Here is a 13,784-nt window from a genome sequence, read left to right on the forward strand (position 1 = left end):
TTTCTCGACTGGTCATCTTTTCCCTTTGGAAGATCCCTTATTTTTTTTCTTTCTATTTTTTGAGACAGAGTCTCGCGGTGTCACCCAGGCTGGGGTGCAGTGGCGCGATCTCTGTTCACTGCATCCTCTGCCTCCCAGGTTCAAGCATTTCTCCTGCCTCAGCCTCCCGAGTAAGCTGCGAGTACAGGCGCGCGCCACCTCGCCAGACTAATTTTTGTGTTTTTGGTAGAACTGGAGTTTCACCATGTGGGCCAGGCTGGTCTCCAACTCCTGAGCTCAGGTGATCCGCCCACCTCAGCCTCCCAAAGTGCTGGGATTACAGACGTGAGCCACCGCGCCTGGTCCCTTATTTCTTCTAATGAGCACCACCTCCATTGTCTTCCTTTGATATGTTTCCATTCTGTGTGTAACTTCTGTACCTCATCTGCAGAGCCTGACTAGCCATCTCTCCTCCCTTACCGTCTTCTGTATACTGAATGCCTTTCAGAGTTTTTATTCATTATCTCTGTACCTGGGAAATAACTTTTAAGGAAAAAAATAAAATAAAACTTAACGCTATTTTGGGGAAAAAAAAAACAAGTTGGGCGCAGTGGCTCACGCCTGTAATCCCAGCACTTTGGGAGGCCGAGGCGGGCGGATCACAAGGTCAGGAGATTGAGACCATCTTGGCTAACTCAGTGAAACCCCGTCTCTACTAAAAAATATAAAAAATTAGCCGGGCGTGGTGGCGGGCGCCTGTAGTCCCAGCTACTCAGGAGGCTGAGGCAGGAGAATGGCGTGAACCCGGGAGGCGGAGCTTGCAGTGAACCGAGATCCCGCCACTGCACTCCAGCCTGGGCGACAGAGCGAGACTCCATCTCAAAAACAAACAAACAAACAAACAAAAAACCTTGTTTCTGATGGACTGTAGGTCCATGCGGGTTTTTGGTTACAGCTCCCTGAGATAGATGTAAATCCTAAGCATTGTGGGTGTTTTGGTTTGATGGGACTGGATTGAAAGATATACAGACTTAAATTGTAAGGGAATGTAATTTAGAGAGAGGAAGGAAATAAACATTATGTTGGTTTGGTTGTAACCACTGGCTTGTCTCCACTGGGATGACCTGGGGGTGAGTGGTGTATTTGCAAAGCTCCTTTCAGATCTGCATTAATCTCTGGCATTAGTTGACTGTGACCAATTAGGCTCCCAGTTAAAGTATGTAGTCAGTTCTTAGTGGTGGTAAATGGGTTGCTGAGGCCTTCTTATTACATCCAGTTATGAGGTGACTATATAATTTATCTTGCATACTGTTGAGTGTGTTCTAAACAGTATACTGTGGGGGCACTATCACTAATTATGTTGGACCTGTTAGAGTATGATCCCCCTATCCAAGCAGAAAATGTGAATCCCCAAACTCTTTCCCTGCTTACATAAAGCAATGAATGGTCATTTCTTAGGGTCACCAGCCCTTTGAGATAAATAGCTGTGGATCCTTTTTCTGGGGGAAAAAAAAAATTGCAGTCTCTCTCATTTTCTCACATAATCTCAGGGAGTTCACTATCCCATTAAGGCCCATTCATGGATCTCAGGTTATGAATCCCTGCTGTAAATATATGAATATTTGGTTAGAAGATAAGTATTAACCAAGATTGCAAAGTTATTTCTTAATACATCAAGGGTTGAAATACAGAAGGAAGTAAACAGCCATAGGGACATATGTTTACAGTTTTTTGAGATATGGTTGACATATAATAAACTGCACTTATTTAAAGTGTAGAGTTTGATAAGCTTTGCTCTGTGGATACACCGTGAAACCTGCATTCTTATTTTTCAAAGACTGGGAAATAAATAGCTTGGGTACGATGGGGCAGTCCTGGGCTGTTAACTGTTGTGTTTTTATCTATTTTAGGCCAGAACACAAAGCGTGAATCTGGAAGAAAAGTTCAATCTGGAAACATCAATGCTGCCAAGGTCACAAATCTTTTAAGTGTTTATGGTAGTTTGTCTCCAGCTATCTTCCCTGGTATTTGGTCATAGCCGTGTGTCCTGTGCATCTAGACTTGAGTGAGCAAATAGACAGAGGAAAAGTTGACCTCTTCTTTCAGAACATTTTCCTGATGATGGTGGGGGAAAGGAAGCCCTCCCCTTCCGAGTTAGGACTGATAATCTTCTCATATTGTGCATTATTCTGTTGCTGTATATTGTTTTATAGTATTCTATTTGTGTTTGTCTCCCATACTAAACTGAGTTACTTGAACAGAAGTACTTTATTAATTCCCTTTTGTATTCCTAGTGCCCACCATAGATCTTGAATAGATATTCGGAAAATGTCTTTTGAATGAAATGTCTTTTGAATGAAATATCTGATTTAGGATGGTGTAGAGGCCACTGTCATGGAAAGAAATACTAAGACGTGGACTTCTAGTAATAAGGACTGCTGGGAAACAGAAGCTCTGGGAGCCATTTCCCCCTTACTCTTGTGAAAAGTCATTTCTGTATCCATCCTGAAAGCATTCCCAAGGGGAGAAAAACAACAGAGCTAGCCACATGCTGTATCTTTTTTTTTTTTTTTTTTCTTTAGACGGAGTCTCGCTCTGTCGCCCAGGCTGGAGTGCAGTGGCTGGATCTCAGCTCACTGCAAGCTCTGCCTCCTGGGTTCACGCCATTCTCCTGCCTCAGCCTCCCGAGTAGCTGGAACTACAGGCGCCCGCCACCTCGCCCGGCTAGTTTTTTTTTTTTTTTTTTGAGACGGAGTCTCGCTCTGTCGCCCAGGCTGGAGTGCAGTGGCGTGATCTCGGCTCACTGCAAGCTCCGCCTCCCGGGTTCACGCCATTCTCCTGCCTCAGCCTCCCGAGTAGCTGGGACTACAGGCGCCCACAACCGCGCCCGGCTAATTTTTTGTATTTTTAGTAGAGACGGGGTTTCACCGTGGTCTCCATCTCCTGACCTTGTGATCCGCCCGCCTCGGCCTCCCAAAGTGCTGGGATTACAGGCGTGAGCCACCGCGCCCGGCCTGTTTTTTGTATTTTTTAGTAGAGACGGGGTTTCACCGGGTTAGCCAGGATGGTCTCGATCTCCTGACCTCGTGATCCGCCCATCTCGGCCTCCCAAAGTGCTGGGATTACAGGCTTGAGCCACCGTGCCCGGCCGCCACATGCTATATCTAAAGTGGCATGCTGTGTCTAAAGTGATTGCTAACCATGCTTTAGGGGTGTCATTAAAAACACTGACTCTGGCTGCGCACAGTGGCTCATGCCTGTAATCCTAACACTTTGGGAGGCCGAAGTGGGTGTATCACTTGGGCCCAGGAGTTTGAGACCAGCTTGAACAACATAGTGAGACCCCATATCTAAAAATAAAATGAAATTAAAATAAAATAAAACACTGGCTCTGTGGGTTGTTCATGCCCCTTTCCCCTATTACTCCAACATTCTCACACTGTCCTCTGATTTGTACTTGCATGTTTTATGTTCCCTTTCCATTAGACTATTGCAGATATCATCCGCACATGTTTGGGACCCAAGTCCATGATGAAGGTAGGCTTATCTCTTCCTAAAACTCTTAGACTACAATTTTTTTCTTCCTGTTATCTAGGACACTTTAAATATACCTTTTGCTTTCATCTTAGATGCTTTTGGACCCAATGGGAGGCATTGTGATGACCAACGATGGCAATGCTATTCTTCGAGAGGTGTGTTTTGTTTTTGTTTTTGTTTTTTTCTTTTTTTCTTTCTGACAGTTCTATAAACATAAGGGACCTATTAAGATACAGGCTCTGATTAGTTTTTTTAGGGCTGCTATAACAGATTACCAGAAACTGGTTGGCTTCAACATTTTTATTTATTTATTTTTTATTTATTTATTTATTTTTTTTTTTTGAGACGGAGTCTTGCTCTGTGCCCCAGGCTGGAGTGCAGTGGTGCGATCTCGGCTCACTGCAAGCTCCGCCTCCCGGGTTCACGCCATTCTCCTGCCTCAGCCTCCCAAGTAGCTGGGACTACAGGCGCCCGCCACCTCGCCGGGCTAATTTTTTGTATTTTTTAGTAGAGACGGGGTTTCACCGTGTTCAGGATGGTCTCGATCTCCTGACCTCGTGATCCGCCCGTCTCGGCCTCCCAAAGTGCTGGGATTACAGGCTTGAGCCACCGCGCCCGGCCAACATTTTTATTAACAACAAATTTATTATCTTATAGAATGAAGCTAGAAGTCTGAAATAAAGGCGTCAGCAGGGCCATGCTCCTTCTGAAGTCTCGGGAAGATCCCTACTTTTCTTCTCGCTTCTGATGGTTGCTGGCTTTCCTTGGCATCAACTTGGTTTCTGCCTCAGTCTTCATGTTATTCCCCTTGTGTGTCTTTTACACAAGGACACTGGTGATTGGACTTGGAGCCTGCCCTAATTCAGAATGACCATATCTAACTTGGTTACATCTGCAAAAACCCTATTTTAAAATAAAGTAAAATTTACAAGTTCTGGGAGTTATGACTTCAATATATCTTTTTTTTTTTCTTTTTTGAGACGGAGTCTCTCGCCACCCAGGCTGAAGTGCAGTGGTGTGATCTCGGCTCACTGCAACCTCCGCCTCATGGGTTCAAGCAATTCTCCTGCCTCAGCCTCCTGAGTAGCTGGAATTACAGGCACGCGCCACCACCCCCGGCTAATTTTTATACTTTTAGTAGAGACAGGGTTTCGCCACGTTAGCCAGGTGGTCTCGAACTCCTGACCTCGGGTGATCCACCTGTCTCCACCTCCCAAAGTGCTGGGATTACAGGTGTGAGCCACCGTGCCTGGCTGGCTTCAACATATCTTATTGAAGAACACAATTCAACCACAGTGGTGCCTCCAGTAGATAAGCTAAAAGATATTGGTCTGTCCTCTGGAAACTTTAATAGTTGAGTTCATGTAATACATTTTTTCCCAAAAAGAATTTGGAAAGTGCTTTACTTAAGCTATTTGGGGTGCCATTTTTAATCTTTCAAGATATGGTAAAACATTAAAGGGAAAGTAAGTACGTATAGAAGCAAGAAGCCCAAGAGTTAGGGCCAAGCTTCATGAGTTAAGAAGTCTTTGAATAGTGTGAATTCATTAGTGATCTACCTTTTTAGATTCAAGTCCAGCATCCAGCAGCCAAGTCCATGATTGAAATTAGCCGGACCCAGGATGAAGAGGTTGGAGATGGGACCACATCAGTAATTATTCTTGGTAAGAGGAGAATAGGAGATTGATAAGAAAAATTAGAAATAACACCCGCGTCATATTTTAAGAAGGAATTTATGTTACCAATCCACTAATTACAAATATTTAAATAACTTATTGGTTATTTTCTATGTATTCTCTCCAATTGAGTATAAAACATTTATATGAGCCGGGCGCGGTGGCTCAAGCCTGTAATCCCAGCACTTTGGGAGGCTGAGACGGGCAGATCACTAGGTCAGGAGATCGAGACCATCCTGGCTAACACGGTGAAACCCCTCTCTACTAAAAAATACAAAAAACTAGCCGGGTGAGGTGGCGGGCGCCTGTGGTCCCAGCTACTCCGGAGGCTGAGGCAGGAGAAAGGCGTAAACCCGGGAGGCAGAGCTTGCAGTGAGCTGAGATCTGGCCCCTGCACTCCAGCCTGGGCGACAGAGCCAGACTCAGTCTCCAAAAAAAAAAAAAAATTTATATGAATAGGGTGAGCCATGCAAATCTGGCTGATAAAGTAATAGTTAATTCTCTTTATTCACCGTAAGTTATAATTTTTTTTTTTTTTTTTTTTTTGAGACAGAGTCTCAGTCTGTCACCAGGCTGGAGTGCGGTGGCAAGATCTTGGCTCACTGCAACCTCCGCCTCCCAGGTTCAAGTGATTCTCCTGCCTCAGCCTCCCAAGTAGCTGGGACTGTAGTCGCGCGCCACCATGCCCAGCTAATTTTTGTATTTGTAGTAGAGACGGTTTCACCATGTTGGCCAGATGGTCTCGATCTCTTGACCTCGTGATCTGCCTGCCTTTGCCTCCCAAAAGGCTGGGATTACAGGCGTGAGCCACCACGCCTGGACAAGTTACAATATTCTATAAAGTCACCACAAACACGGAACTGGCAAATAATAAATCATTGCTTCTATAGAAAATACAGGGTTAAGTACCTATAAGCCTCTGGTCACACTTTCTTTTTTCTGTTCGTTTGTTTGTTTGAGACTTGAGTCTTGCTCTGTCGCCCAGGCTGGAGTGCAGTGGCGCAGTCTCGGCTCACTGCAAGCTCTGCCTCCTGGGTTCACGCCATTCTCTCGCCTCAGCCTCCCAAGTAGCAGGGACTACAAGGTGCCCGCCACCACACCCGGCTAATTTTTTGTTTTTGTATTTTTAGCAGAGATGGGATTTCACCGTGTCAGCCAGGATGGTCTTGATCTCCTGACCTCGTGATCTGCCCGTCTTGGCCTCCCAAAGTGCTGGGATTACAGGCGTGAGCCACTGCGCCCGGCTGGTCACACTTTCATCAACTGATAAATATATACCTTATTGTATGTGTTTTCTGTCTTCAAGACGCCCATTTAATATATATAGTTGATTTATTAGCATTGAACTCATAGCCCATAGCAATATAACTCGTGCCTGGACAAAGCTCACCTAACATGTATTTTCTCTGTAAGGCACATCACAGCCTTCTCGCATGTAGAAGCGTTAGATAGCAGTGAAGCACTACACTTGTGAGCCGTTATAAATACCGAAATCATCAAGAAAAATGTGAAAAACATAACCTTAAATATACTGCATAAAGGACACTTTTTTTACAGTGTGAGAGCTAAAGGCCTTGTTTGACCTCACCTAGGAATGTCTGTCATTGGGTGACTCAGATTTTTTGCCATCCTGTGAATTTCCATGAATGACTATGAAAGTGTCATGAATATTGATTTGGGGGTTGCAAATAATAAGAAATGAAATCTTTAGGATAATGACCCTGGGCTATGTATGTTTAAAGACTGATCTTTCTACTTCCTATAGGATCATAAAGAATTATTTTTCAAATCTTGGCCTATTGCCTTTATTGTGTAAATGTCAAGATGATAGTAAAATTTTTATACTAGAAACACTAGTTTTAAAAAATCTGATTGCAATCAAGTGTGGTGGCTGATGCCTGTAATCCCAGCCCTTTGGGAGGCCAAGGTGGGCAGATCACGAGACCAGCCTGGGCAACATGGAGAGACCGCGTTGCTATAAAAAAATTTAAAAATCAGTTGGATGTAGTGGCACACACCTGTAGTCCCAGCTGTTGGGGATACTGAGGTCGGTGAGGCAGGAGGTTGAGGCTGCAGTGAGCTGTGTTCGTGCCACTGCACTGCAACCTAAGCAACAAAGCAAGACCATGTCTCTTTTTTTCTTTTTCTTTTCTTTTTTTTTTTTTTTTTGAGACAGAGTCTTGCTCTGTCACCCCGGCTGCAGTGCATTGGCACAATCTCAGTTCACTGCAACCTCTGCCTCCCAGGTTCAAGTGATTCTCCTGCCTCAGCTTCCCTAGTAGCTGGGATTACAGGCATGTGCCACCACACCTGGCTCATTTCTGTATTTTTAGTAGAGACAGGGTTTCACCATGCTGGCCGAACTGATCTCAAACTCCTGAGCTCAGGTGATCTGCCAACCTCGGCCTCCCAAAGTACTGGGATTACAGGTGTGCGCCACTGCGCCCAGCCAAGGGATGCTAATTTATAGTGTTGGCCCACATACCTAAAAATAAAGTTCTTAATCAAAATTATTATTTATTTTTCATAGAGATGGGGTCTCATGTTGCCCACCCAGGCTTGCCTCAAACTCCTGGGCTCAAGCGATCTCCTGCCTCAGCCTCCCAAAGTGTTTTTTTATTTTTGGAGATGGAATCTTGCTCTGTCACTCAGGCTAGAGTGCAGTTATGCAGTCTCAGCTCACTGCAGCCTCTGATCCTGGGTTCAAGCGATTCTCCTGCCTTAGCCTTCCGAGTAGGTGGGATTACAGATGCCCACCAACGTGCCTGGCTAATTTTTGTATTTTTAGTAGTGACGGGGTTTCACCATGTTGGCCAGCTGGTCTTGAACTGCTGACCTCATGATCCACCTGTCTCAGCCTCCCAAATTGCTGGGATTACAGGCTGTGAGCCACCATGCCTGGCTAAGCCTAGCTGATTTTTCAAATTGAATTTACTTATTTATTTATTTATTTTTGAGACAGGGTCACCTAGTCTTGGCTCCCTGTAGCCTCCACCTCCAGTGTTCAAGTGATTCTCCTGCCTCACCCTTTCTGTTAGCTGGGATTACAGGTGCCCACCACTGTGCCCGGCTAATTTTCATAGTTTTAGTAGAGACAGGGTTTCACCATGTTCGCCAGGCTGGTCTCAAACTCCTGACTTCAGGTGATCCTCCTGCCTCAGCCTCCCAAAGTGCTGGGATTACAGGCGTGAGCCACCATGCCTCTCAGCCATCTTTTAAAATGCAATAATATGCTGCTTAATGATGGATATATGGGCCAGGCGCGGTGGCTTATGCCTGTAATCCCAGCACTATGGGAGGCCAAGGCAGGCGGATCACAAGCTCTGGAGTTCGAGACCATCCTGGCCAACATGGTGAAACACCGTCTTTACTAAAACTAGAAAAAATAACCTGGGTGTAGTGGCGCACACCTGTAGTCCTAGCTACTTGGGAGGCTGAGTCAGGAGTATCGCTTGAACCTGGGAGGCGGAGGTTGCAGTGAGCCCATATCCCACCATTGCACTCCAGCCTGGCGACAGAGCGAGATTCTGTCTCAAAAAAAAAAGATAGGGATACGTTCTGAGACAAATGTGTTATTAGACAGTCTCATTACTATGCAGACTTCATGGAGTGCACTTCACAGACCTGGGTGGTACAGCCTACTATATACTTAGGCTGTATGGTATAGCCTATTGCTTCTAGGCCACAAAGCTGTATAACATATTACTGTACTGAATATAGTTATAATACGGTGGTATTTGTATAATAAGCATAGCTGAACATAGAAAAGGTACAGTAAAAATATGATATTATAATCTTACGGGACCACTGTCATATATGTGGTCCATTGTTGGCCAAAACATTAAGTGGTACATGACTGTATTTTTTTATTATTTTTTTTTCAATATACATGATTGACACTTAGGAATTGAAACCAAATATATTGAATTCAGGCCAGGCGCGGTGCCTCAAGCCTGTAATCCCAGCACTTTGGGAGGCCAAGATGGGCGGATCACGAGGTCAGGAGATCGAGACCATCCTGGCTAACACGGTGAAACTCCGTCTCTACTAAAAAATACAAAAAACTAGCTGGGCGAGGTGGCGGGCACCTGTAGTCCCAGCTACACGGGAGGCTGAGGCAGGAGAATGGCGTAAACCTGGGAGGCGGAGCTTGCAGTGAGCTGAGATCCGGCCACTGCACTCCAGCCCGGGCAACAGAGCAAAAGACTCCATCTCAAAAAAAAAAAAAAAAAAAAAAATATATATATATATATATATATATATATATATATAGAATTCAAACACTGGAGCACAAACTAATGAATAACATATTATGTACATTTCTAAAAGCTTATTTTACCTGCCAATAAGCAGGTAGTACAAGCAATTTGTGCAAAAGGCTTTTGACAAAAAGAATATTTACAATACTTTCTTTACACTTTTTCTAGAAACAGGCTTTTTTGTGTGTGCATTTATATCTATGTATGTGTTATTTTGTGTGTGTCTATTAGAAAGTAAAGACAAATTTATTCATTTTGAGACAGAGTCTCACTCTGTCACCCAGGCTGGGGTGCCTGGGCACAGCCTCCACTCACTGCAACCTCTGCCTCCCAGATTCAAGCAATTCTTATGCCTCAACCTCCCAACTAACTGGGATTACAGACACCCGCCAACACACCTGGCTAATATTTGTATTTTTGGTAGAGACAGTTTCACCATATTGTCCAGGCTGGTCTCAAAACTCCTGGCCTCAAGCAATATGCCTGCCTTGGCTTCCCCAAAGTCCTGGGTAAAGACAAATTTTAAAAGAAGGAGATGTTTTACCAATAATCCCTCATCCAGCGGGTGAATTGTATACATTTTCTTTTTTTTTTTTTTTTTTTTTTTTTGAGATGGAGTCTCGCTCTGTCGCCCAGGCTGGAGTGCCGTGGCCGGATCTCAGCTCACTGCAAGCTCCGCCTCCCAGGTTCACGCCATTCTCCTGCCTCAGCCTCCCGAGTAGCTGGGACTACAGGCGCCCGCCACCTCGCCCGGCTAGTTTTTTGTATTTTTTAGTGGAGACAGGGTTTCACCGTGTTAGCCAGGATGGTCTCGATCTCCTGACCTCGTGATCCACCCGTCTCGGCCTCCCAAAGTGCTGGGATTACAGGCTTGAGCCACCGCGCCCGGCCTTTTTTTCTTTTTTTTTTGAGATGGAGTCTCACTCTGTCACCTAGGCTGGAGTGCAATGTCATAATCTTGGCTCACTGCAGCCTCCACCTCCCTGGTTCATGCGATTCTCCTGCCTCAGCCTCCCAAGTAGCTGGGAATACAGGCACTTGCCATCATGCCCGGCTAATTTTTGTATTTTTAGTAGAGACAGGGTTTCACCATGTTGGCCAGGCTGGTCACAAACTCCTGACCTCAGGTAATCCATCTGCCTTGGCCTCCCAAAGTGCTAGGATTACAGATGTCAGCCACCACACCCAGCCTTAATTGTGCACATTTTTAAATTTTAACTTTTTCTTTTTTTGAAACAAAATCTTGCTCTATTGCCCAGGCTGGAGTGCAGTAGCGTGATCACGGCTCACTGCAGCCTTGACCTTCTAGGCTCAATGAGCTTCCCAACCCAGCTTCCCAAGTAGCTACAGGCAAATGCCACCATACCTGGCTAATTGAATTTTTTTTGTAGAGACAGGGTTTTGCTATGTTGCTCAGGCTGGCCTAAAAACTTCAGGGCTCAAGTGATCCACTCACCCTAGCCTCCCAAAGTGCTGGGATTATAGGTGTGAGCCACCGCATCCAACCCTGAATATTCTTTGAAATGTAAGTTTTTGTGTGTTTTGTTTTTAGTTCCAGCAGTTTGACTAGATCCTAAGGTATTAAGGTACTAATAAACAAGTCAGTTTTTCTTTTGTGCATTTTTCTTTATTTTATTGCCTTTAGGGAAATTTTTTTTTAGAAAGATCAAGAGAAGGCCAGGTGCAGTAGCTCACGCCTGTAATCCCAGCACTTTGGGAGACCAAGGCAGACAGATCACCTGGTTCGAGACCAGCCTGGCCAACCAACATAGTAAAACCCATCTCTACTAAAAGTACAAAAGTTAGCTGGGTGTGGTGGTGCATGCCTGTAATCCCAGCTACTTGGGAGGCTGAGGCGGGAAAATCGCTTGAACCTGGGAGGCAGAGGTTGCAGTGTGCAGAGACTGCGCCACCGCACTCCGGCCAGGGTGACAGAGCGAGACTCCTCAAAAAAAAAAAACTAAAAAGATCAAGAGAGTAAGTAAGCCCTGGAATCATTCTTTCATCATTTTATTTGTTGAGACAGGGTCTCACTCTGTCACCCAGTGCAGTGGTGCAGTCAAGGCTTATTGCACTGTCAACCTCCCAAGCTCAAGTGGTTCTCTTAACTTCAGCCTCCTGAGTAGCTGGGACCGCAGGCTCGTACAACCACACTAAGCTAAATTTTAATTTTTTTTGTAAAGACAGGGTCTCACTATGTTGCCCAGGCTGATCTTGAATTTCTGGGATTATAGGTATAAGCCACCATGCCCAGCCTGGTCTTTTAAAAAATGGACAGCAAGGATGTTTTCTGTATGAATTGCCCTGTCTTACACAAAGTGTAAAATTTGGAATAGTATGAATGGCCAAATGTCATATATTTTGGGAGAGTCTGATTTAGGAGAGTATTTTTTGGAAGAATAATGAAGTTACTTGCCTTGTTATCCAGATACTTTTAAATATTACTGTGGTGCTTATATCTTTTTCAGCAGGGGAAATGCTATCTGTAGCTGAGCACTTCCTGGAGCAGCAGATGCACCCAACAGTGGTGATCAGTGCTTACCGCAAGGCATTGGATGATATGATCAGCACCCTAAAGAAAATCAGGTATCTTGGGGGCAAGAAATAGGTAGTATCAAATATGATACTGGCCAGAATTGGTGGCTCATGCCTGTCATCCCAGCACTTTGGGAGGCCTACGTGGGTGGATCATGAGGTCAGGAGATCGAAACCTTCCTGGCCAACATGGTGAAACCTTATCTGTACTAAAAATACAAAAAATTAGTTGGGCATGGTAGCACATGTCTGTAGTCCCAGCTACTCGGGAGGCTGAGGCAGGAGAATCTCCAGAACCCAGGAGTCAGAGGTTGCAGTGAGCTGAGAGAACCCCATTGTACTCCAGCCTGGTAACAGAGCAAGACTCTGTCTCAAAAAAAAAAAAAAATTAGCCGGGTATGGGTGGCGCACACCTGTAATCCCAGCTATTTGGGAGGATGAGGCAGGAAAATTGCTTGAACCCAGGAGGCGGAGGTTGCAGTGAGCCAAGATCTCTCCATTGCACTCCAGCCTAGGCAATAATAGTGAAACTCCGTCTCAGAAGAAAAAAAAAGCATATATTACCTCTAGCTTCAGGGAATTTTAGTTAAGGTTTAACATCGTGTGGAGTCATGTAGAGCAGGTCTTGAATAAACGTTTTTGTTTAAAAAGTAAAACTTGGCAGGGCCCGGTGGCTCGTGCCTGTCTGTAATACCAGCACTTTGGCCAAGGTGGGCGGATCACGAGGTCAGGAGTTAGAGACCAACCTGGCCAACATCGTGAAACTTCGTCTCTACTAAAAGTGGAGAAAATTAGCTGGACATAGTGGTAGGTGCCTGTAATCCCAGCTACTCAGGAGGCTAAGGCAGGAGAATTGCTTGGACCCAGGAGGTTGCAGTGAGCTGAGATTGTGCCACTGCACTCCAGCCCAGGCGACAGAGTGAGACTGTCTCAAGAAAATAAAAAGTAAGACCTGGACTGGGCGCGGTGGCTCATGCCTGTAATCTTAGCACTTTGGGAGACCAAGGTGGGTGGATCACCTGAGGTCAGGATTTCGAGACCAGCCTGACCAACATGGTGAAACCTCATTTCTACTAAAAATGCAAAAATTAGCCAGGCGTGGTTGCATGCGCCTGTAATCCCAGCTACTCAGGAGGCTGAAGCAGGAGAATCACTTGAACCCGGGAGGCGGAGGTTGTGGTGAGCCAAGATCACGCCATTGCACTCCAGCCTGGGCAAACAGCAAAACTCTGTCAAAAAAAAAATAAAAATCGATAATGTATTCTTTTTTCCATGCCTGACTGGAAATAGTTTGTTTGTTTTTTTCTTTTCTTTATTTAAATGTTCTACTCATATGGTTGAGTCACTAGATGCATAAGTATTTAGTAATTTGGTGAGGTTTATATTATACTGTCTGCGCTTTTTTTTTTTTTTTTTTTTTCCTAAGATGGAGTTTTTGCTCTTGTTACCTAGTCTGGAGTGCAATGGCGCGATCTCGGCTCACCGCAACTTCCGCCTCCCGGGTTCAAGCGATTCTCCTGTCTCAGCCTCTTAAGTAGCTGGGATTACAGGCATGCACCTCCACGTCCAGCTAATTTTGTATTTCTGGTAGAGATGGGGTTTCTCCATGCTGGTCAGGCTGGTCTCGAACTCCCGACCTCAGGTGATCCACCTGTCTTGACCTCCCAAAGTGCTGGGATTACAGGCGTGAGCCACCGCGCCCAGCCATATACTGCCTGCTCTTAAACAAGTTGTATACTAATATCTTTGTCTGGCACACTTAAGGAATGAAGTGTTTAATTATTTTTATGAAGTAAGC

At 45.1% G+C, this 13,784-nt stretch overlaps 1 protein-coding gene across 2 annotated transcripts in view; it reads left to right on the forward strand.

The window, feature by feature from the left end:
- Positions 1 to 13,784, forward strand: part of LOC105498048 (chaperonin containing TCP1 subunit 3) — a 29,223-nt gene that overhangs the window by 899 nt on the left and 14,540 nt on the right. For both annotated transcript variants that reach the window (XM_011769817.3, XM_071083634.1), the window contains exons 2-6: positions 1,890 to 1,951; positions 3,466 to 3,516; positions 3,609 to 3,671; positions 5,084 to 5,180; positions 11,920 to 12,037. In XM_011769817.3, the coding sequence (XP_011768119.2) occupies positions 1,890 to 1,951; positions 3,466 to 3,516; positions 3,609 to 3,671; positions 5,084 to 5,180; positions 11,920 to 12,037 (391 nt within the window). The remainder of the gene's footprint in view (positions 1 to 1,889; positions 1,952 to 3,465; positions 3,517 to 3,608; positions 3,672 to 5,083; positions 5,181 to 11,919; positions 12,038 to 13,784) is intronic.

This window comes from Macaca nemestrina, chromosome 1, assembly GCF_043159975.1.
Source record: "Macaca nemestrina isolate mMacNem1 chromosome 1, mMacNem.hap1, whole genome shotgun sequence".
Lineage (NCBI taxonomy): Eukaryota > Metazoa > Chordata > Mammalia > Primates > Cercopithecidae > Macaca > Macaca nemestrina.